The following is a 19,997-nucleotide window of genomic DNA, read 5'->3' on the forward strand; positions in this document are numbered from 1 at the left end:
CGGCGCCCTTTAGGGTGTTCCGTATGGGAGCGCCTGTGCTTGATAATTTTCAATCAAAAGAACAATGATGCAGTCGTCGCACTGCGCAGATCCATCTTCATGGCTTGTAGAACTTGAGCGGTTGAGCCTATGTAATTCTTCCCACTCAAGATAAGTATGTACATGTCCGCGTAGCAGTAGCCACATTCTCAATGCTTCAATCATAATTTGGGTAGTGTCATCAGGTAAAGCTGGGCCACCTCTTCCAAACAAGAAAAAAAATTATAAGTCTTATCAGGGGAGATCGATTTTTCACCGACAGCGCTAGAACCAAACAGTCCACTCAACAGATCAAGTCCCAGTCAAGGTAAAGACCTGGTGAATGTTGTATTCTCCTTGTCTACATCTGGGACTATCTGCTTAGTTTGCATGATTTGCATGATTTGCATACTACAGCTTCTCCGACCCACCCGCATCAACGATTCTCCGCCAGACAAGCAGCTGGACGGCTTCTTATCGGAGGAAGACAAACCACGCTATCGAGAAATTCTTAGGATACAATTGCCTGTCGTTTTTTTTTTTTTGCCTAGTCAATCGCCCCATCTGAGTCTCCTCCACCTCGGAACTCATGAGAATCCATTCGGGGTCGCTGCCCCAGCGGGCACGCCTACATGTTCCTCGAATCCCGACTCTCTCCCACCAAACCGTATGCGGCGTCCACAACTATGCGCGGACGGCCGCGGTGCTGCGGGCGAACTCCGCGCTGACCACCGGACCTCGTCCAACGCTGAACCGAACGACAATTCAATCCATGACCGAGCAGAAGAGGTGGATCAGTCAACGGTACTTGCAACGGCTCGAAGAAGCCCGACAGGAATGGGCCCATTTCTCCCGGCAGATCAAGGAAGGGAAACGGAAGAATTTCGCACAGCATCTTGAAGACAGAGGACTGTTGCACGATGTCGTCGGGTGAGTGTTTGTGCGTAGGATTGCAAATGGGTTGCTTGGGAATCCGGCTAACGGGGGCGCGCTCTTCTTTTCCACCTCCAGGGAACGGGAGCTTCTGCACCGCGTGTTCACCGAGAAAAGGGCTGGTATGTATGCCGGCGTCGATCCTACCGCTCCTTCTCTTCATGTTGGACATATGTTGCCGTTTATGGTTCTGGCATGGGGTTATGTCTGGGGTTTGCCTGTACACTTCATCGTAAGTCGCACTCACGGCACCCTCCGGGCGAGACAGTCTGGCTGACATCGAGGACAGCTTGGCGGTTCAACAAGCCGCATCGGTGATCCTACTGGGCGACTAGCGGGCCGAGAACAGGTCAAGGCATCGGTTCGAAAGGCAAACATGGCGTCGATGCACATTCAGCTAAAGAGGCTCGGCAAGAGCATTGAGGCTTACGGCCGAAGACATGGTTACGAGAAGGAATGGTCCTGGAGGCGGAGTATCACCAACAATAATACGTGGTGGACTAGTGTCACTTTCATGGAGCTCGTACGAGATCTGGGCTCCTACATGCGGCTGGGCCCCATGCTTGGAAGGGATACGTGAGTTCCTTTTATTCCGTCGCCAGCCCTTGTCGTGGGTACTGATCGTCTGCAGCGTCAAGAACCGGTTGGAGAAAGGAGACGGAATGTCGGTTGCCGAATTCATGTATCCTCTGATGCAGGCATGGGACTGGTGGTATCTGTTCCGGAGGGGCGTGCAGGTCCAAGTTGGAGGCGCCGATCAGTACGGAAACATTCTGTTCGGCATGGAAGCCGTCAAGACGGCTAGCAGAAACACCGCCAACGAGCAGGAGCGCAATTTGTTGGAGGATGAAATCGACAGGCCTATCGGGATGACAACGCCCCTGCTCACGACTTCTTCAGGGGAGAAGTTTGGCAAGTCGGCTGGCAATGCGATCTGGCTTGACAAGGAGATGACATCCACCTTTGAGCTATACCAGGTATGAGCGAGCGCCTCGTATCTTGTCTTCAGGTTGATTAACACGCATTGCAGTTCTTTGTCCGTACTCCCGACGACGTTGTGGAGAAATACCTCAAGATGTTCACTTTCTTGCCCTTGCCGGAAATCGAGAAGATCATGGCGGAGCAGGTTTTGGACCCGTCCAAGCGCGTGGCCCAGCATGCTTTGGCCGCAGAATTCGTGGAACTCATTCACGGCAAACAGGAAGCGGACGCAGTCGCCCTCCAACACCGCCAACTCTTCCGCCCAAGATCCTCCACCGCTGAACCCACTCCTCTCCCTGGCCAGCCCAAGCCCCATCCCATCCCTCAGTCGCCGTACGCAAAGGATGCCAACATGGCGTCCGGCAACATCTACGCCCCTCAAACGAATTTCAGCAACATGCCCGCCCACCGAATTGAGCTCCCTAGATCTCTAGTCGAGAATCAACCTTTACACAAACTTCTCTGGAGTTCAGGTCTGGTGAATTCCAAGAGCGAGGGACACCGTCTCGCTGCGAACGGTGGGGCGTATGTTGGAAGCCGCCCCGGCGCAAGCGGGCCCATGTCCGACAGCCTGGAATACACGCCCATCAGGATCTGGCTTCCGGAGAGGACGAAAGAGTTTGTCGTTGACGGAGAGCTTCTGTTCCTTAGGGTAGGCAAGTGGAAGTTCAAGATCATCCAGATCATCAGCGATGAAGAATTCGCCAAGAAGGGACTGACCTGCCCGGGATGGGAGCCCGAGAGCGCGGAGTCCAAGCCCTGAGCTGAGAGCTAGGGATAGTCATTCGCCTCTCAGTGTATAACAGAGACCTGTACATATATCGCATACCAAAATCAATATACCGTGTATCAATAGACTGTGACATGGACATATACTCGGTCACTAACAGTTGACTTTACCCTGTAGTGTTGATAGTATGACAGCCAAGGCGGTGAGTGATGGCACAAAAGACCTTCCCAAAAACCACTCAACGCGTCCGACGCGCGACGGCCCGCACGTCCATATCCTTATCGCCCGCGCCCATCCCCCAGTCCAGGGCCGCCCTTCCCGATCTCTCTCCCCAAAACATCTCACCCCCCAGTGTGTGGAATTGACCCTTCTTCCCTTCCTCCGATCATCCATCGCAGCATGATATAAGCGCACATCCCACAAAGACAAATTCATCTAGATACTATCCGGAACCCCCGTTCCAGAATGGCCAAAGGAGCCCCCGCCGCATCGTCCCCTCCTCCGACCGCGACGCCTCCATCCCGGGCGCTGAAACGAACCACCTCCAGCACGCAGAACATGAAGAGCCAGAAGTCCATCCTCGGATTTTTCCAGAAGTCGTCGCCCTCGACCCCCTCGACGGCTCGCAAGGTTGTCGAGCCCGCCTCCTCGCCCGCCGAACGGGCTTCCATCCAGCGCGCGGGAGCCAACACCAGCAGCAGCAGTACCGAGAAGAAGAAGCCGCTGCAGCAGCGTGTGCCCCATTTCAAGCAGGACCTGACGCCGGTGCCTAGTAGTGATCTCGTGATACCTGAGGAGGATGACGATGAGGAACAGCAGGGTGCGGTGCAGGTATGGTGTGCTCGCTTCAAGTTAGTAATTGGATGTTTTGGTGTGACTGACTTGTTGGGGAGATGCAGCTTGGTGGTGGTGATCAGCAGCAGACGTTCACGTCTCCGTCGCGTCGGGTAAGAGATCCTTGGAATTCGGCGTATTGGACGTGTAAAAGTGCTGGGCTGACGGATGTGATGCTGCTAAAAGGCTAGGAAGAAGGTCAATTATCTTGAATCGGATTCCGAAGGCGAGGAGGACGACGAGAAGATCTTCCGTCCCGGCCGCAGTAGTCGCAACAAGCGTCAAAAGGTGGCTGTAGAGAGTGAGGATGAGTTCAAGGAGGCTGCAGATGGCGAGGAATATTCTGATTATGGTTGGTTCAAAGCTCTACGTGGTATAGTTTACAAGCGCTGACATTGCCTAGATCTGGACGACTTCATCGTCGCCGATGATTCGGACGAGGAGGCAAAGCCGGCCAAGAGGCGCACGAAACCGGCTGCTCGTCCCAAGAGCAAGTCATCCCCTCTGCCGTTGCAGACGCCCGACGACGATGAGGATCTTGATTTGGACATCCCCGAAGCGACCGGCGGCACGGCGATGAAATGGACGTATGACCCTGAACACTCCGAACCCCGGCAACAACGGACGGCACCCACGACGCCCAAGCGTCCCAGTAACGGCAAGCAGAAAGCACACGTTACCGAGCCGGAGCAGCGATACGCCTGGCTGGCAAATCTTAGAGACATCGATGGCCATCCCATCGGTCATCCGGAGTATGACCCTCGGACCCTATATATACCTCCCTTGGCTTGGTCCAAGTTCTCCCCGTTCGAGAAGCAGTACTGGGAGATCAAACAGAAGTTCTGGGACACTGTAGTGTTCTTCAAGAAGGGCAAGTTCTACGAGCTCTATGAGAACGACGCCACCATTGGCCACCAGCTCTTTGACCTGAAGCTGACCGATCGCGTGAACATGCGCATGGTGGGTGTCCCGGAGATGAGTCTGGACCATTGGGCCAATCAGTTCGTTGCCAAGGGCTTCAAGATCGCTCGGGTGGACCAGATCGAGTCGGCTTTGGGCAAGGAGATGCGCGAAAGAGACGGGAAAGATGGCAAGAAGAAGGCCGGCAAGGAGGACAAGGTGATTAGGCGAGAGTTGGCTTGCGTCTTGACTGCGGGTACACTCGTCGAAGGCTCGATGCTTCAAGACGATATGTCTACGTACTGCGTCGCCATCAAGGAGGCACTTATTGAGGATCGTCCAGCTTTCGGACTGGCCTTCGTCGACACTGCAACTGGCCAATTCTTCTTGTCGGAGTTTGTCGATGACGCCGATATGACCAAGTTCGAGACCTTCGTGGCGCAGACGCGTCCTCAGGAACTGTTGCTCGAGAAATCCACCGTCTCCACCAAAGCACTCCGCATCCTGAAGAACAATACTGGTCCGACAACTATCTGGAACTACTTGAAACCCAGGAAGGAATTTTGGGAAGGCGATATCACCGTCCGCGAACTTGATGCGAGCGACTACTTCGTCTGTGAAGATGGGGACAACCTGCAGGCGTGGCCTGAGGCTCTGCGCGAGGCCCGGGACAAAGAGCTGGTGATGTCTGCCTTTGGGGCGCTGGTGCAATATCTCCGGATCCTCAAGCTCGACCGTGACCTCATCACCATCGGCAACTTTGCCTCGTACGACCCCATCAAGAAGGCTTCCAGCCTGGTGCTGGACGGGCAGACTCTGATCAACATGGAGATTTTCGCCAACTCTTTCGACGGAACCTCCGATGGGACCTTGTTCCAGCTCCTGAACCGCTGCATCACACCGTTCGGCAAGCGTATGTTCAAGCAGTGGGTGTGCCATCCGTTGGTGGATGCGAAGAAGATCAACGCTCGACTGGACGCGGTGGACGCGCTCAACGCCGACTCGAGCGTTCGGGATCAGTTCTCTTCTCAATTAACCAAGATGCCTGACTTGGAGCGACTCATCTCGCGGATCCACGCAGCCAACTGCAAGGCCCAGGACTTTGTTCGTGTCCTTGAAGGCTTCGAGCAGATTGAGTACACCATGAGTCTTCTTCAAGATAGCGGCTCTGGGGAAGGTATAATCGGACAGCTCATCAATGCGATGCCGGACCTCAACAGCATGCTCGAGTACTGGAAGACGGCCTTTGACCGCACCAAAGCTCGAGAGAACGGCATTCTGGTCCCGAAGCCTGGGGTGGAGGAAGACTTTGACAGTTCTCAGGGGCACATCGAACAGATCCACCAGCAGCTCGACAACCTCCTCAAGAAACACCGGCGCGAGCTGGGCTCCACGGCGATCTGCTACCGCAACAACGGGAAGGAGATCTACCAGCTCGAAGTGCCCGTCAAGATCAAGAACATCCCGAAGAACTGGGACCAGATGTCGGCCACCAAGCAGGTGAAACGATACTATTTCCCCGAGCTGCGGACACTCATCCGCCAACTGCAGGAGGCGCAGGAGACGCACAGCCAGATCGTCAAGGAGGTTGCGGGCCGGTTCTATGCCCGGTTTGACGAGAACTACGCCACGTGGCTGGCGGCGGTGCGGATCGTGTCGCAGCTTGACTGCCTGATCAGTCTGGCCAAGGCATCCTCGTCGCTGGGCCACCCCAGCTGCCGCCCTACGTTTGTGAACGACGAGCGCAGCGTGCTCGAGTTCGAAGAGCTGCGCCACCCGTGCCTGTTGTCCTCGGTCGACGACTTCATCCCGAATGACGTCCGTCTCGGCGGGCCCCGGCCCAACATCGACCTTTTGACCGGTGCCAACGCGGCCGGTAAATCCACCGTTCTTCGCATGGTATGGCCCTAATCCCCTCCCCAGTATCACTATCCCCGTGAGCCTCCAGCGCGTTGAAGGAAAGCAAACTTTAACTGACCCAAAACAGACCTGTATTGCCGTGATCATGGCCCAAATCGGCTGCTACCTGCCCTGCACCTCGGCCACCCTGACGCCATGCGACCGGATCATGTCGCGCCTCGGCGCCAACGACAACATCTTCGCCGCGCAGTCGACCTTCTTCGTCGAGCTATCCGAAACGAAGAAGATCCTGGCCGAGGCCACGCCGCGCTCGCTGGTCATCCTCGACGAGCTGGGCCGCGGCACCTCCTCGTACGACGGCGTGGCCGTCGCCCAGGCCGTCCTGCACCACGTGGCCACCCACATCGGCGCCCTGGGCTTCTTCGCCACGCACTACCACTCCCTGGCCGCCGAGTTCGAGCACCACCCGGAGATCGCGCCCAAGCGCATGGCCATCGACGTCGACGAGGCCGAGCGCCGCGTCACCTTCCTGTACAAGCTCGAACCGGGGGTCGCCGAGGGCAGCTTTGGCATGCACTGCGCGTCCATGTGCGGGATCCCCGGCAAGGTGATCGAGCGCGCCGAGGTGGCGGCGAAGCAGTGGGAGCATACGAGTCGGTTGACGGAGAGTCTGGAGCGGAGGAAGGGGAAAGGGGACGGTGCGACGGCCGTTGTGGGGATGGGGTGGTGGAGTGATGTTGCGTGGGCTTTGCGGGAGGATGATGACGCTCGTGTAGTGGAGGAAGGCGAGGTCGGGGTGAGTGAGCGGAGTCTGGAGGTGTTACGACGCGCGATCGAGGCTTTGTAAGGCATCGCGAGTGCGCTTCCCTTCTAAGCTGCTCTTCTATGTCGGAAGATGTACTGTGGCTATGTTCGACGCTCTTACCCTGGTCTTTTCATCGGCTGTTGGGCTTTTATTTTTCGGTGTTCGTGGCGTTCCGTGGGTCTTACTCTGGCAAGTCGGCTGGAGATAAAATTTCTAGGGGAGTTAGTCTACAGAGCGTTTTCGGGTTATATAACTATCAGGTAGCTGACTCTAAGAATATAAGATGGTCTTTCTGAATAGGGACGGGTGTGAATAGTAGGACAGGCAACAAACCCACGCAATTCAAATTCCATTGTTGGACTATCGAAGTCCGGCCAGATGCGCAGGTCTTAATGCTTCCGCGCGGCCCTTCCACTGGTACTTCATAGGTAGATAGGTTAGTATTGTAGGTTGGGAAGTATTGACGGTTGGTTTCCTTACTCAGTTCTCCCTCTACCCATCCGCATCTAACCCACTCGCCTCCAGCCCTCACCGTTGATCTCAGTGCTACTATACCTAGCAGACAACATAAGCTTCACCCTCCAAGCCTTCTCAACCCACAGACCACAACGCAACGAACCAGAATCTACTTCAAAGATCCAGCAGAAGGTGCTAAATCCCCCGGAAGCTGTGATGTGCCATCCCTACACGGATCAAAGACAGCCAGGCAGAGAGGTACCCCAGAAGCTGATCTTAGCAGCCCAACCCCCCTTCTACCTGATCGACTGAAGGCAGTGAGGCATATGGCCCCGAATCAAAAGCATTGTCCTCTTGCTCCCCCTTCCCCTTGTCCTCAAACCCCATGTCACATACCGTTATTCAACAACACCCTCTCTATACCGTCATGTCTCTTTTCTCAACCACATGTTCCTTCATAAAGTGAGTACTCCACGGAGCTTAACCTCCCCCTTAATAAAGAGACATCCCCAATCCTGCAGGATCTTATGGCATTTACAATCAGAACGCTCTACACTCTCCCCCCGCTTCAGGGAGGTAAGAAGCAGCGCACAGCTTATATTTCTTACAGCAGATTCGTCATTGTAGCTTCTATGCATTGTCTCGGCTCTATGGAACATGATTCGTGAACGCCATCAACGTCGCCGGATCAATCCATGGCAACGACATGTCAATCAGCTCGGATGCCCCGAACAGATCTTCAAAATCCGGAATCGACGCTGGCTCCCACGGAAAAGGCTCGAACCCTTCTCTGCTGAAACTCCCGTGCAGCAGAGTAGTCCCACGATGGCCCGTGTCATCAACGACAGGCACTTGCCCCTCACCTGGTCTACTATACGAGTCCGATCCACCGAACAGAAAATTCAGAGTCGACTCCGTATCGGCAACAGAGGTCCACAGACGCGGAGAGGCCATCAATTTCATGATATTCGCGAAAGCGCGTTGGTCGATCGCATGGCGCTGATGTAGGATGTCATGGAGATACGCCAGTCGCCGCAGCACGAGCAAAGCACCGTGCCGTGTCTCCGTGTATGACGACTCTAACAGCTCGATGCTGACGAGGATCAATTCTTTAGCCTGGGTGATCTCGGCTGGGGATCGCAAATGCCCGAAACAGATCAGGTCGAGGCATAGAAAGGTGCCGGCCGTTACCGCCGAGCACGCTACGGCCCAGAATTTCTGGAAGTGAGAGCAGGGGTCGTGGTATCTCCGCTGCAGGATACGTTTGGCTGCTGATACAGCGCTTGCGTGGACCAATTCGTGGGTTGCGTTGGGGTTGCCCAGTAGCTGGGGGATGAGGGCAACGCTGAGATTAATCCGCCACGTGTCGAGGAGGTTCCACACCAAGAAGCGCTGCACATTCATCCATGATGGGACTCCTTCGAGCGGAACTCCGGGTGTGTCTGTCCCATCGTAGAAGAGATGGCGTGGGAAGGAGGACGCCACAGAGTCAATCTCTTTAACGGAAGCCTGTACAGTGCTGCCGCTCCACTCCTTGATTGATCTGACCGTGTTTTGCATGGTGGCAGCTAGTTGTGCCATGGCCTTGTGATACTCAAAAGGGGACGATACGTCGGAGTCACTCGAGTAGTCCGGTGTATAAGATTCATCGCTGGTCTCTAGTATCGTCGTGAATGACCCAGGGTGGATTGAGATTGGACGAGACCACACAGTCATCCTAACGACAGTAAGCGTTGAGCGCGCTCCAAGGAAGGCCAATACCCACCAATCGACAATCACCAGAGTCCACCACAGTCGTCGATATACATTGATAGGCGTATCAGCCTGGATGTCTCGCAGCGAGTGAGGTATCTCACAGCCTTCCCCAAGACGATCCAAGCCGACCAGTCTAGCCACGTTCACAGCCAATCCGTGTAGAATATACTCTCGACTAGACTGTCCGAGGTTCTTGTGGACGATATTGAGGATTGTAAGGGCTTGTACCGTCAAGACACTGGGCTTACTGACGTAATCAGCGTGCTCCAACTCCTTGACAGTAGCGTCGCACCAAATTCGACACAACTGCGTGGTCATCCTGCTGAGTGACATCTCCCCCGATCTCCCCGTCAGATAGCTCTCGTGGAAGAACTGGAAGCCCTCAATCATCTCATCGTTCATGAAATATACCCCTACCTAGTGAAACGTCAGTCTCAAGCGCTGGACCTTGCATGACGGCAGGTCACCTACAGCTAACACGCTCAAATACACCGCATTCCAGCCGTGATCCTTCGAGTTCCCAGTGTCTATCAACTGATCCCAGAACGCACGATGCTCCTCACCAAAGACTGCCGGCTCCAGGGCGCAGTGAACCCACGCCAAATGCGTGAGCGAGAACCGCACGATCACCTCACTCCAGTGCCGCGCCGGCAGGATAATCAGGACATGATCGTCTCGCGGACGAAGAGGATCGACCCCTCCATCGTGCAATGATTCAGCCAAAAGCCCAAACGGTAGCCTCTGGAAGTCATTCAGTATCTTCGCTGAAGAATGAGACTGCTCTGCCGCAGGCACCGGCCGGAAGATCTCAGTATCTGCCTCGAGCTTCAGCGCCTCCGCCTCGGGCCGTTGGAGGACGGACTCCAGTTGGCGGATGCGGGTTTTGAGACTGAGGTTCTCCTGCACCAGCCTGGAATTGAGGGTCGCTTCGCTCTCATCCGAGTCTTCTTCGTCCACAGCACTACGGTATTCGCTGGTCAGGAACCGCGCCCTCCACTAGAAGAATAGGTAGGGCTCACACAGTCACCTTGCCATGGACCTTGACGACTTCTCGTGCGCAGGCCGCCGATTCGCCGCGCCGGATGCAGGCGTCGCAGGGGATCTTCTTGGAGCACTTGACTTTACGGCGCGCACATTGGATGCACGTGCGAGGCACTCGCTGGGTCTCGCGCATGTGCTGGGGCATGAGGGGTGGAGATGGCTCTCGGAACTAGGACTTTTTGGTTGGCTGTTTCGGACTTGACATGAATTGAGGGGTTCTGCTATTCAGGGAAGTAAGTGTAATGAGAGTGTAATCCGAGAGTATAATGTTCGAACCTTGTACACTTCGGGTGAGCGCGGGTGAGTTTTTATTACTTGGACTAACTTATAAGTTGCTAAGAGATTGGCAGGTGCCATGTGACCATCGCTCCTGCCGTTTGTGGTAAAATCCGGGGTTCAGCTGTGCCTTCCCCACAAAAGCGGGGTGTTTTTTTTCTTGGTACACGTACGAGTAACTACGTACAAGTACTCATTTTACCATTTTTTTTATTATCATTACATTATTCAAATGCTGTTCACCAAGAGCATTCAACAAACAATAGAGCAGTACCCTCGCTTCAACATTAACCTTGGCCATGCTCTAGCTCATTCTTAATCAGATTTCTACACCTTTACCATCAACCGCATACTTCATCGTCAGCGACCTGATCTTCGGCCCGAAGATAACCACTGGCAGCCCCAGGGCCGAGATCACCCCCATGATGATCGCGCAGATCTCGAAGCTACCCTGAAAGCCCTTCTGCGCGATGAATTCCGTAATACCGAAGGAGATCCCGAACGAGATGAATCCACGGATCGCACAGATGAGGACCAGGATCGGCGCGGCGCGTTCACCGTAACTATCCAGCGTATAGGTGAACCCATTCAGGATGATCCCGATGTAGCCGAAATACAAGCCATTGAATGTGGTGACGATGGCCCACGACGACCAGTCGGCCGGATGCGAGCCCGCGCGACCGTAAATAATCGTGGAGATCAGCACGACCGCAATGGGGAGTATGATCGGGATGAGACGCATTTCGGGCGCCACCACGCCGCCGCGGCGACTGGCGATCCACCGGTGCAGGCGGTCGCCGCCGTAGCCCAAGATCGGCACCATGAGCATCGAGACCACGATCTGGCCGCCTTGAACCAGACCCAGGCTGGTGTCGGGGTAGTTGTAGGGGGGCGCGGCCAGCAACTGTGCGTACTCGGTGACGCCGATGACATAGATCCCCAGGGAGATGCTGTTCATCAGCACGACCCACAGCACCCCGGGAAAGAGGATGCACTGGGCCATGTGCTTCCAGCACAGCGCCGCGGCGCCCCAGTTGGCGGGGCCGTGGTAGATCTTCATGCTGTGGCGGAAGGTTCGGGCTTGGTACCGCGTGTAGTCCAGGGCGACCGGGTGCTTGGTCGTTGCGCGCAAGACATTAAGCTCTTGCCCCTCGTGGTGGATGTGGACGCGGCCTTCAAAGGCATCGGTTGGCCGGTCGTACAGGGACTCCGGCACGAAGAACAGGGCCACCACGAACACCACGCCGCTCGCGATGGCGAAGATCCCGTACCACCACCGCCAGCCCAGAGCGATGACGAGGTAGGATGTCGCGATCGTCAGCGCTGCGGATCCGATCGACTGGATGGCACTGAACCAGGCAAGCCTGCTGCTGCGCTCATGGACGAAGTGAATTTCCTGTGTCGAGCCCACTTAGTGATTGACCAGAGACTGAGATGGGTCTTTGGTGTTTGGCTTACTTGAATGATCAGCGGACACAAGGCCTCCGATTGACCGGCCGCCAGTGAGAGAATGTCCCGTCCGGCGATGTGCGATCCTAGACTCTTACTCGCAGCGCACCAGATGGACCCTACCGTGAGAATCAGAGCCGAGGCAAGGAAGATCGGCCTCCGCCCGACGGCCATGGCCAGCGGCATAGCGATCAGGTTCCCAATTCCCATGAACAGAGTCGGGTAGGTCATGAGGTCGTTCGTTCGCGGGTCATAGTTGTAGTAGGCGGCCATCGTCGTGGTGAAGGGGCCCATTCCGGAGGTCAAAAGAACTCCCAAGACGGAGACTGTGCCTCTGCAGTTAGATCCAACATTTCAGGTTGGGTGATGATAGCCACAACTCACACATTCCCAGCACAAAGGTAATGACCCACTTATGCCACTGGGGCAGATTGAGAGGGTCTGCGGCGTGTTAGCCCTCACCTTCCTGATCGATCGTTGAGCAAGTCCATCCATACCTCGTGGATCGGGTGAAGGGGTGGGAATCAACACGACTTCGCCATCTTCGACCAGCTTGACCGTGCCCAGTGGCTGGAGCTGGTCTGGGGCGGCCGGCTTGACCACTTCCTCGTGCGTGGTGTCGATGTCTTTGGTATCCATGACTGAATTGCGGATCGATTCTCTGCTGCGAGAGAACTCCAGTCTAATGCGTTATCATCCGCCGTTCCAGGCGATGCAATGCAGATATATCTGAGAATTCCTCCCTTCCTCCACCAAGAAGAAGCACTTTCGCCTCCCAGACAGTAAACTTACCCCACGGGGTATACCCTTGCACCCGGCCCTCTTCCCCCCCTCCCTTGTCATGTAGGGTTGATAACTCCAAGGTGGTCATTGGCGTCACTGACAGGGTGGGGAAGAGTTAATTGAACGTGGAGCCGAGAGTATGATAGCGGTTGTTGAGGACTGGGGAAGTGAGTGGGAGGGAAAAGTTTAGTGGATGGATCATCTCACCCGAGCTCGCCCGAAGCGGGTTGAGTTGCGCTCGCTTACCAGGCAAGTTACCATGGATGGATTGCATCGGCTGGGACTAGAGTCTGTGCACGGCACTTGGGGGGCAAAACTCGGTGCGAACCTGGGGATGGCCACGTGTTGACCAGACCAGACCTATCTCGACGTGATCCACTTTTGCTTCTAACGGTTTGGATGCTAGACTACCTCCGTCGTCCGTCTTCGTCCTTAGTATACACCGGCATTAACGGCAGACTGCTTACCGAGGAATTGCTCCGGAATATAGTCCAATTAGGATGAATGGACATCTACTGTGTACGCCTTAGAGCAATGAAAATCCAAATCACAATCATAACAGGAGTATCATTCTCAAACTACATAAAACAAAACAAAACACAAGATCTAGTAAGGAATCACCCCCGCCAACTTCAACAACCGCTCCGTCCGCACCGGCTTCGTCAGGGGCTCATCTCTCTCCAACGGATCAACGCGTTCCTCCCCATCCACCGTCACCGTCGCCTTACCATGAGTATACAGATTGGTATGGGGCCAATGGGTGGTGGTCTCGAAGTGCTCGAACAGCTCCGCCTTGGTGCGGCGGTCCGCGTCGGTCATCCACGCCGCGGGCGTGTAGGTCGCATACACGATGGTGCGCACGACCTCCGACTCGCCGAACCGCGCCCAGTGGACCTGCCGCGAGTCCCAGATGATGAGGTCCCCGGGCTCGGCGCAGACCTTGACCAGCTCGCAGCCGCGCGAGGTATACCACTCCAGATCCGCCTCGGAGAAGGGGTGGAAGTCCTTGTGTTTGGCCGTGCGCCACGGCGTCGGCCCCGTCACGGGGTTTGCCGCGAAGAACTCGTCGAACAGGGGCGCCGACCCCTTCATCACCACCAGCCCGCCGTCCGCGGGGCCAGCCTCCGACAAATTCACGATCCCCTGCACGCACTGCATGCCCGACCGCTCGGGCGCCTGGTCCACGTGCGGCCACGGCTTGGAGTCGTACTCGCCGACGATCGACTGCGGGAGCGTGATGTTCACCGTGTCGAAGGAGACGACCAGCTCGTCCGTTTCCCAGAGTTTGGCGAATGGGGCGATCACGCCGGGTTCACTGCGTGCAGCAGTGTCAGTATTCAAGTCGATGTTCGGGGGTGGATATGACTGAAAGAGGGGGGAATCACGTACCAACGAACGTCCCAGACGTACTTCTCGTGCGCCGCCGAGAAGTGCAGGTACATCCCGCCCTTCCAGCTCTGCGGCAGGTTCTCTTTCTTCCAGGTGGATTTGTCGTGCCGGTCGAATCCCAGCCCGAAGGACTCGAGCCAGTCCAGCGCCCGGCTCTGGTATTCCTGCGCGCGCTCCGGCGTCAAGGCGCCCTTGATGACCGCGTAGCCGTTGCGGAAGAATTCGTCGCGGAAGTCGCCATACTGGGTTTTCGGGTTCTGGCTCGACTGGAGCTTGGTCGGCGCCACCGGTGTGGCCTCGGGCGTATCGATGCGGGAGGGGGCCATAATGTGAGATCGTATGTATGTTAGCAAGCAAGGTGGAAACTATGGATGTGGAAATCTTGAGTGACGGCGGGAGGAGGGTATCATTCGGCCTTTTCTATAGCCTCTCTGGAGAGTCATGCCATTGGGACCGAAATCCGACTTGGCGGCTCCTGGTACCAGAGAGTACGCGGTCGAATTGACCCTCCTCCGAAGGACTGCGACATAGTTGCTCAAGCTGATCTGGTCTAGTGGCTTTGTTGAGTGTGGGGGTGGTCAGCAGGACTGGGAATCTTGTGGAAGTGGAGAATCCAGAGATGGTGGAGGATCCATGACAATCTCACCCGAACTCGCCCGCCGAGCCATTTGGGAGTAAACTATGGATTTAAGTACTGTACAACAAACTCGGCCGAGGTGGCGAACCATGAACCATCCATCCCACGCTAATGACAGCCTCAGCCAGCTCCAAATGTCCACAACCCGGCTGTCAGATACCGGAGGATAGCTGCAACTGGGAACACGGTGAAGTTCAATTACCGGTGGGGCCCATCTGGCGTGGGGAAGGGCAAGCATGCTCAGAACCGGCGCACCAGGAAGTGCTCAAAAGAAGGGGAGCGCCCTCACCTGGTCCATGAGGAACAAACAGTAACCTACCAGAAGGGCACCGATCACAATGCCTTCCCCTGTGCCGGTCGCAACACGTCCGATCGACAAGCCCACCGTGGGCAGAAACAACTACCAGCCCTTTGGCTTCCGCGAGGAAATCCTCCCCCAAGGCTGGAATCAAGATGGCTCACGTCCGCTGCCCTGCGACATCCACGCCTCCCACGACGTGGGAATCCAAGTCCGAGACGGCAGCACTCTCTACTGCGACATCTATCGGCCCGCCAACTCGGACAAGCCGGTCCCGGCCATTCTGGCGTGGAGCCCCTTCGGGAAGAAATTCAATGGCATCACATTACTGAAGTTCCTGCCATGGGGGCTGGGAATCCCTAAGGGTGTTCTCAGCGGCCTGGAGAAGTTCGAGGGGCCCGATCCGGCCGAGTTCGTGCCGCGCGGGTTCGCCATCGTCAACGTAGACGCTCGTGGATCGGGCGACTCGGACGGCACGGTGGGGATCATGGGCACGCAGGAAGCCGAGGATGGCTACGATGTGATTGAGGCCATCGCCAAAATGCCCTGGTGCAACGGCAATGTCGGACTGGCCGGCAACTCGCACCTGGCCATCGTTCAGTGGTTCATCGCGGCCTTGCAGCCGCCATCCCTCAAAGCCATCGCCCCGTGGGAGGCATGCAGTGATCTCTACCGCGAGCAATTCGTCCGGGGCGGAGTCTTCGACGCTGGCCTCTTTGACTGGATCATCGACCACAACATCCAGGGTCACGGCGGCGTCGAGGACTTCCACGAGATGTACCGGCGCAATCGGACCGCGGACACTCTGTACTGGAAGGACAAACGACCAGACTTCAGCAAGATCCAAATCCCCGCCTACATCACGGCCTCCTACACCAGCTTCGTGCACACGATGGGCTCGCTACGCGGATGGCTTCAGATCCCCTCCGCGGACAAGTGGCTGCGGCTGTGCCCCTGGCAGGAATGGTACGACATGTGGAACTGCAAAGACTCCGCCCATGAACTGGCATCCTTCTTTGACCACTACCTGAATGGCGCCAGCAACGGATGGGAGCAAACCCCGCGGGTCCGAACCACCATCTTACGCTTCAATCAATCTCCGTTATCCGACATCGTTGCGGAGGACTATCCCATCCCACGCACCGACTATCGCAAGATGTACTTCCACGCCGACGGCACCCTTCAAACCGAGGCCCCCAGCGCAGCTTCATCGCTGTCGTACAACTCGGAGACGTATCAGGACTGTGCAAGCTTCACCTATACCTTCCCGACCCGCACCCGGCTGGCAGGCATCCCCAAAGCGGTGGTATACATGTCCTGTCCCGATTTCCATGATCTCGATGTCTATGTGCTGGTGCGCAAGCTTGATACACAGGGCAAGGCGCTGCTCAATTTGAACATCCCCTGGTCGTCCATCGCAGAGCATGGTGTCAGTCCGAACGACGTTGAGAGTCTCTCTCCACGGGAGAAGACCAATCTCATGTTCCACGTGGGCTCTTTGGGTATCCTGCGGGCGTCAAGACGCGCCATTGATCGCAAGCAATCTCTGCATGAGAACTTTCCCTTCCACCCTCACGACCGGGACGAGTACATCAGCCCGGGCGAGGTGGTGAAGTTGGAGATCGGAATCTGGGCGATGGGGGTGGAGTATGAAGCCGGGGAGAGCGTGCGCGTGGAGATCCATGGGAATAGCCCGCTCCTGCGGGGAGAGTTCAAGGAGGATAACGAATTTCAGGAGCTGGCGTCGCACGGGACGCATATCGTTCACATTGGGGGAGAGCAGTCTTCGCATATCATCCTGCCGTTTGTTTGAGATGTAATACTATTATGAAAATATCACACGATGAATGTTGAAAAACAAAACACCAGCCAGTACTCAGACTACGAAAGTGATAGTAGGTATACCGGAAGTAGAAGCAAGAAGATTAATTAATGAATTATATATTGTAACTGTCGCATAAATCTAACCAAGCGAAGGAGAGCCCACTCATGCACGTACGCCCAGCGTACGATCAAGGGTCATACCAACGGGTCAGCTGACACCACCAAGTAGAAATTTGAATCAGAGATGCCTTCATCGCGTCCGTGAATAACAAGGTATGGTGTGCCGAACGCCTTTCTCAGCCTCGCTCCATCCCGGGATTCCCAGCAGCCCTTAAACCCCGAAAGGAGAGCCAGCTGGGGCCCAAGAGGAGAGATTATCGAAAGATACACGCTAGGCTTTCATCATCTGGAGGGAACGAATGTTAGTAACTATCGTTATCAAGCGGTTCGGTTAACGAAGGTAGCACTCACTTCAAGAAAACTTGGAAGGATGAAGAAGAAAATAAAAAGACGGGCGGAGAATTCCTTTTTTGTAGTGGGCCGGACAGCGCTAGGATCGATGGGGAAAGCGGAAAGATCCCATCTGCCGTGTCGTGCCGCCTTGGACTCCGCAGCTATCGGATCATCATCCCACTCGGCGTCACTCGACAAACGATCTTCTGCACTTGTGTTTGACCTCAATTGGCCTCTCAGACTTCCGTGAAGCTTTGCGAGGACTGATTGCACATGACAATGTTCTTGGCCAGGGCGTCGCGATACTCCCCTCAGCTCCGCGCCAGCTATGTCGAGATTTCCAACTACATCCGCGGCCGACGACCGGCGTTGAACCGGGCTTTCTATGCGCAGAGCTCCCCTCTACGATCTTCCCATAGCGAAGAATCGGCTCACGAGGAGCACCCCCCAACTACCAAGAATACATCTGAGTTGCTTGCCAAGTTCAAGAACTCGAGTAAGTGGTTCCGATCACTCCGCTCTACCGTTCTCGCGCTATCCCGAGACATTGCGACAATACGCCATCGCTAACCATCGTCATCTGCTGCAGTCGAATTCCCGTCCCCGACCTATGACTTCGAGACATTCCTCGCCAATGCCCAACCCGACCAGGAGGTCGTTCTACAAGGCTATGTCGGCAACCGCAGAGAGCTGTCCAGCAAGCTCGCCTTCGTCCGTTTGACGGACCCGACCATGAGACACAGCGTGCAACTGGTCTCCACCAAGAAGAGTGGAACCCTGGCCGCGCTCAAAACGGTGCGCGCGCACAGCCCGGTGGTCATCAAGGGCACGGTCCAGAGAAAGCAAGCAAAGGATGCGGAGATGGCCGAGCGAGACCCGTGGGAGATCGTCCTGGGCGAGATCCAGGCCTTGAATGAGTTCCCGAACGACATCGTCATGACGGGAGATCACGTCCACCCGCCCAAGCACCGCCATCTGCAGCTGCGCTCGAGCAGCGAGCTGCGCGAGGCACTGCGGTTCCGGGCCGAGGCCCGCAACGTCTGCAGGCAGGAGCTGGAGCAGTCGCGCCCGGCGTTCGTCGAGATCGAGACCCCGTTGCTATTCAAGTCCACCCCGGAGGGCGCGCGCGAGTTTCTGGTGCCCTCCCGCAAGCGCGGATTCGCCTATGCGCTGCCCCAGAGTCCGCAGCAGTACAAGCAGATCCTCATGGCCAGTGGGATCCCGCGCTACTACCAGTTCGCGCGGTGTTTCCGCGACGAGGACCTCCGCGCCGACCGCCAGCCGGAATTCACCCAGGTACGCTCCTTACCCCCCCATCCACCTCGCTATATTCCCCGACGGCTGACCACACTCCCCGCAGCTGGATCTTGAGATGTCCTTCGCCACAGGCAACGACGTGATGCAGGTGGTTGAAGGCGTGATCCGCCGTCTGTGGTCGACGCTGATGCCGGAGCCCGCGCCCTCGGGCCCCTTCCGCCGCATGCCCTACCAAGAAGCAATGAGCCGGTACGGCTCCGACAAGCCCGACACGCGGTACGGCATGGAGATCTCGCGCATCGACTACCTGCTCCCGGTCGACCTCGTGCAGAAGATCACCCCGCTCACGGACCCGGTCGTCGAAGTCTTCAAGCTCGAAGGCAACGACAACGACCCGGCGGCCACGCAGGAATTCATCACCCAGTTCCTCGACTCCCCCGAGGGCGCGCCCTTCAACGAGAACCCGGACGGCGGACCGGGCATCTTCGTGGTGGACGCCCGCAAACCGCTCAGCGGACTGCAGCCCTTCGGCTTCGAGGCCGCCGAACACCTGGAGACGACGCTGGGCATCGAGCACGGCGACCTGCTGGTCATCCAGGCTCGGCCGCAGAACTCGCTGACGGGCGGCTCCACGGCGCTCGGCACCCTCCGCCGCGCGCTGCACGCCGCCGCCGTCGCGACGGGCTTCAAGCCCGCCATCCCCGGCTTCGAGTTCATGTGGGTGGTCGACTTCCCCCTCTTCACCCCAGCGGAAGCCGGCGACTCCGCCGAGGAGCCGGGCCAAGGCGGCGCCGCAGGCTTCTCAGCAACCCACCACCCCTTCACCGCGCCCAAGACGGCCGCGGACGTCGACCTGCTCCTCAGCGCGGACCCGACCCAGGCCACGGCGGACCACTACGACCTGGTGGTCAACGGGGTCGAGCTGGGCGGCGGCAGCCGCCGCATCCACGACGCCGCGGTCCAGGAGTTCGTCTTCCGGGAGGTGCTGCGCATGCCCGACCACCGCGTCGCCGACTTCGCCCACCTGCTCGGCGCCCTGCGCGCCGGCTGCCCGCCGCACGCCGGCTTTGCGCTGGGCTTCGATCGCCTCGTCGCCGTCATGCTCGGCCGCGACTCCGTTCGCGACGTCATCGCCTTCCCCAAGATGGGCCGCTCCGGCGAGGATCCCATGGTCAAGGCGCCCAGTCCCATCAGCGAGGAGGCGGCTAAGATCTATCATCTGGCGGTGAAGGAGTGAGTTCGCCGCTTCACTTGCCGGTAGTCGGTGTCTCTGTATGTGTACGAATTCAATGAAGCGAGGCGGGATGCATGACCGGCT

General features: G+C 57.0%; 7 protein-coding genes across 7 annotated transcripts; 4 read left to right on the forward strand and 3 right to left on the reverse strand.

Annotated features, from left to right (window-relative positions):
- The first annotated feature begins 593 nt into the window (after positions 1-593).
- ASPACDRAFT_75385 (tyrosine--tRNA ligase MSY1) lies at positions 594-2,762 on the forward strand. Its single transcript, XM_020204445.1, has 5 exons — positions 594-948; positions 1,030-1,183; positions 1,241-1,527; positions 1,583-1,928; positions 1,982-2,762. Exons 1-5 carry the CDS (start codon positions 608-610, stop codon positions 2,693-2,695), a joined length of 1,842 nt encoding a protein of 613 aa, XP_020060227.1. The 5' UTR covers positions 594-607; the 3' UTR covers positions 2,696-2,762.
- A 160-nt stretch (positions 2,763-2,922) lies between these two features.
- On the forward strand, positions 2,923-7,378 carry ASPACDRAFT_112020 (mismatch repair ATPase MSH6). The gene is made up of 5 exons (XM_020195605.1): positions 2,923-3,493; positions 3,556-3,609; positions 3,683-3,848; positions 3,900-6,295; positions 6,384-7,378. Exons 1-5 carry the CDS (start codon positions 3,128-3,130, stop codon positions 7,101-7,103), a joined length of 3,702 nt encoding a protein of 1,233 aa, XP_020060228.1. The 5' UTR covers positions 2,923-3,127; the 3' UTR covers positions 7,104-7,378.
- A 787-nt stretch (positions 7,379-8,165) lies between these two features.
- On the reverse strand, positions 8,166-10,458 carry ASPACDRAFT_39506 (Zn(II)2Cys6 transcription factor; the record flags this gene model as incomplete). The annotated part of the gene is made up of 4 exons (XM_020200603.1): positions 8,166-9,234; positions 9,283-9,689; positions 9,744-10,233; positions 10,292-10,458. The coding sequence occupies 4 exons, from the start codon at positions 10,456-10,458 to the stop codon at positions 8,166-8,168; spliced, it is 2,133 nt and encodes a 710-aa protein (XP_020060229.1).
- Positions 10,459-10,804: 346 nt separating this feature from the next.
- ASPACDRAFT_112022 (uncharacterized protein) lies at positions 10,805-12,995 on the reverse strand. The gene is made up of 4 exons (XM_020195606.1): positions 12,536-12,995; positions 12,423-12,479; positions 12,048-12,364; positions 10,805-11,985 (listed from the first exon to the last, which is right to left on the reverse strand). The coding sequence occupies exons 1-4, from the start codon at positions 12,675-12,677 to the stop codon at positions 10,909-10,911; spliced, it is 1,593 nt and encodes a 530-aa protein (XP_020060230.1). The 5' UTR covers positions 12,678-12,995; the 3' UTR covers positions 10,805-10,908.
- Positions 12,996-13,416: 421 nt separating this feature from the next.
- ASPACDRAFT_75388 (phytanoyl-CoA dioxygenase family protein) lies at positions 13,417-14,775 on the reverse strand. The gene is made up of 2 exons (XM_020204446.1): positions 14,211-14,775; positions 13,417-14,136 (listed from the first exon to the last, which is right to left on the reverse strand). The coding sequence occupies exons 1-2, from the start codon at positions 14,534-14,536 to the stop codon at positions 13,428-13,430; spliced, it is 1,035 nt and encodes a 344-aa protein (XP_020060231.1). The 5' UTR covers positions 14,537-14,775; the 3' UTR covers positions 13,417-13,427.
- A 137-nt stretch (positions 14,776-14,912) lies between these two features.
- On the forward strand, positions 14,913-17,017 carry ASPACDRAFT_1863536 (CocE/NonD family hydrolase). The gene has a single exon (XM_020197821.1). It carries the CDS (start codon positions 15,186-15,188, stop codon positions 16,956-16,958), a length of 1,773 nt encoding a protein of 590 aa, XP_020060232.1. The 5' UTR covers positions 14,913-15,185; the 3' UTR covers positions 16,959-17,017.
- A 684-nt stretch (positions 17,018-17,701) lies between these two features.
- ASPACDRAFT_1852815 (aspartate--tRNA ligase MSD1) lies at positions 17,702-19,978 on the forward strand (the record flags this gene model as incomplete). Its single annotated transcript, XM_020197268.1, has 3 exons — positions 17,702-17,918; positions 18,012-18,718; positions 18,783-19,978. 3 exons carry the CDS (start codon positions 17,702-17,704, stop codon positions 19,914-19,916), a joined length of 2,058 nt encoding a protein of 685 aa, XP_020060233.1. The 3' UTR covers positions 19,917-19,978.
- Between the last annotated feature and the right edge of the window lie 19 nt (positions 19,979-19,997).

The sequence above is a fragment of the Aspergillus aculeatus genome (genome assembly GCF_001890905.1).
Source record: "Aspergillus aculeatus ATCC 16872 unplaced genomic scaffold ASPACscaffold_2, whole genome shotgun sequence".
Classification (NCBI taxonomy): domain Eukaryota; kingdom Fungi; phylum Ascomycota; class Eurotiomycetes; order Eurotiales; family Aspergillaceae; genus Aspergillus; species Aspergillus aculeatus.

Excerpts from the sequence above, each read along its gene's own strand:
- ASPACDRAFT_75385 (XM_020204445.1), top strand. The coding sequence starts at position 608 with ATGAGAATCCATTCGGGGTCGCTGCCCCAGCGGGCACGCCTACATGTT. Across the intron at positions 949-1,029 it reads CTGTTGCACGATGTCGTCGG|GGAACGGGAGCTTCTGCACC; the intron begins GTGAGTGTTTGT and ends TTCCACCTCCAG. Across the intron at positions 1,929-1,981 it reads CCACCTTTGAGCTATACCAG|TTCTTTGTCCGTACTCCCGA; the intron begins GTATGAGCGAGC and ends CACGCATTGCAG.
- ASPACDRAFT_112020 (XM_020195605.1), top strand. The coding sequence starts at position 3,128 with ATGGCCAAAGGAGCCCCCGCCGCATCGTCCCCTCCTCCGACCGCGACG. Across the intron at positions 3,494-3,555 it reads AACAGCAGGGTGCGGTGCAG|ATGCAGCTTGGTGGTGGTGA; the intron begins GTATGGTGTGCT and ends CTTGTTGGGGAG. Across the intron at positions 3,610-3,682 it reads TCACGTCTCCGTCGCGTCGG|GCTAGGAAGAAGGTCAATTA; the intron begins GTAAGAGATCCT and ends TGCTGCTAAAAG.
- ASPACDRAFT_112022 (XM_020195606.1), bottom strand. The coding sequence starts at position 12,677 with ATGGATACCAAAGACATCGACACCACGCACGAGGAAGTGGTCAAGCCG. Across the intron at positions 12,480-12,535 it reads CCCTTCACCCGATCCACGAG|ACCCTCTCAATCTGCCCCAG; the intron begins GTATGGATGGAC and ends AACACGCCGCAG. Across the intron at positions 11,986-12,047 it reads TGTGTCCGCTGATCATTCAA|GAAATTCACTTCGTCCATGA; the intron begins GTAAGCCAAACA and ends GGCTCGACACAG.
- ASPACDRAFT_75388 (XM_020204446.1), bottom strand. The coding sequence starts at position 14,536 with ATGGCCCCCTCCCGCATCGATACGCCCGAGGCCACACCGGTGGCGCCG. Across the intron at positions 14,137-14,210 it reads TACGTCTGGGACGTTCGTTG|TGAACCCGGCGTGATCGCCC; the intron begins GTACGTGATTCC and ends TGCTGCACGCAG.
- ASPACDRAFT_1863536 (XM_020197821.1), top strand. The coding sequence starts at position 15,186 with ATGCCTTCCCCTGTGCCGGTCGCAACACGTCCGATCGACAAGCCCACC.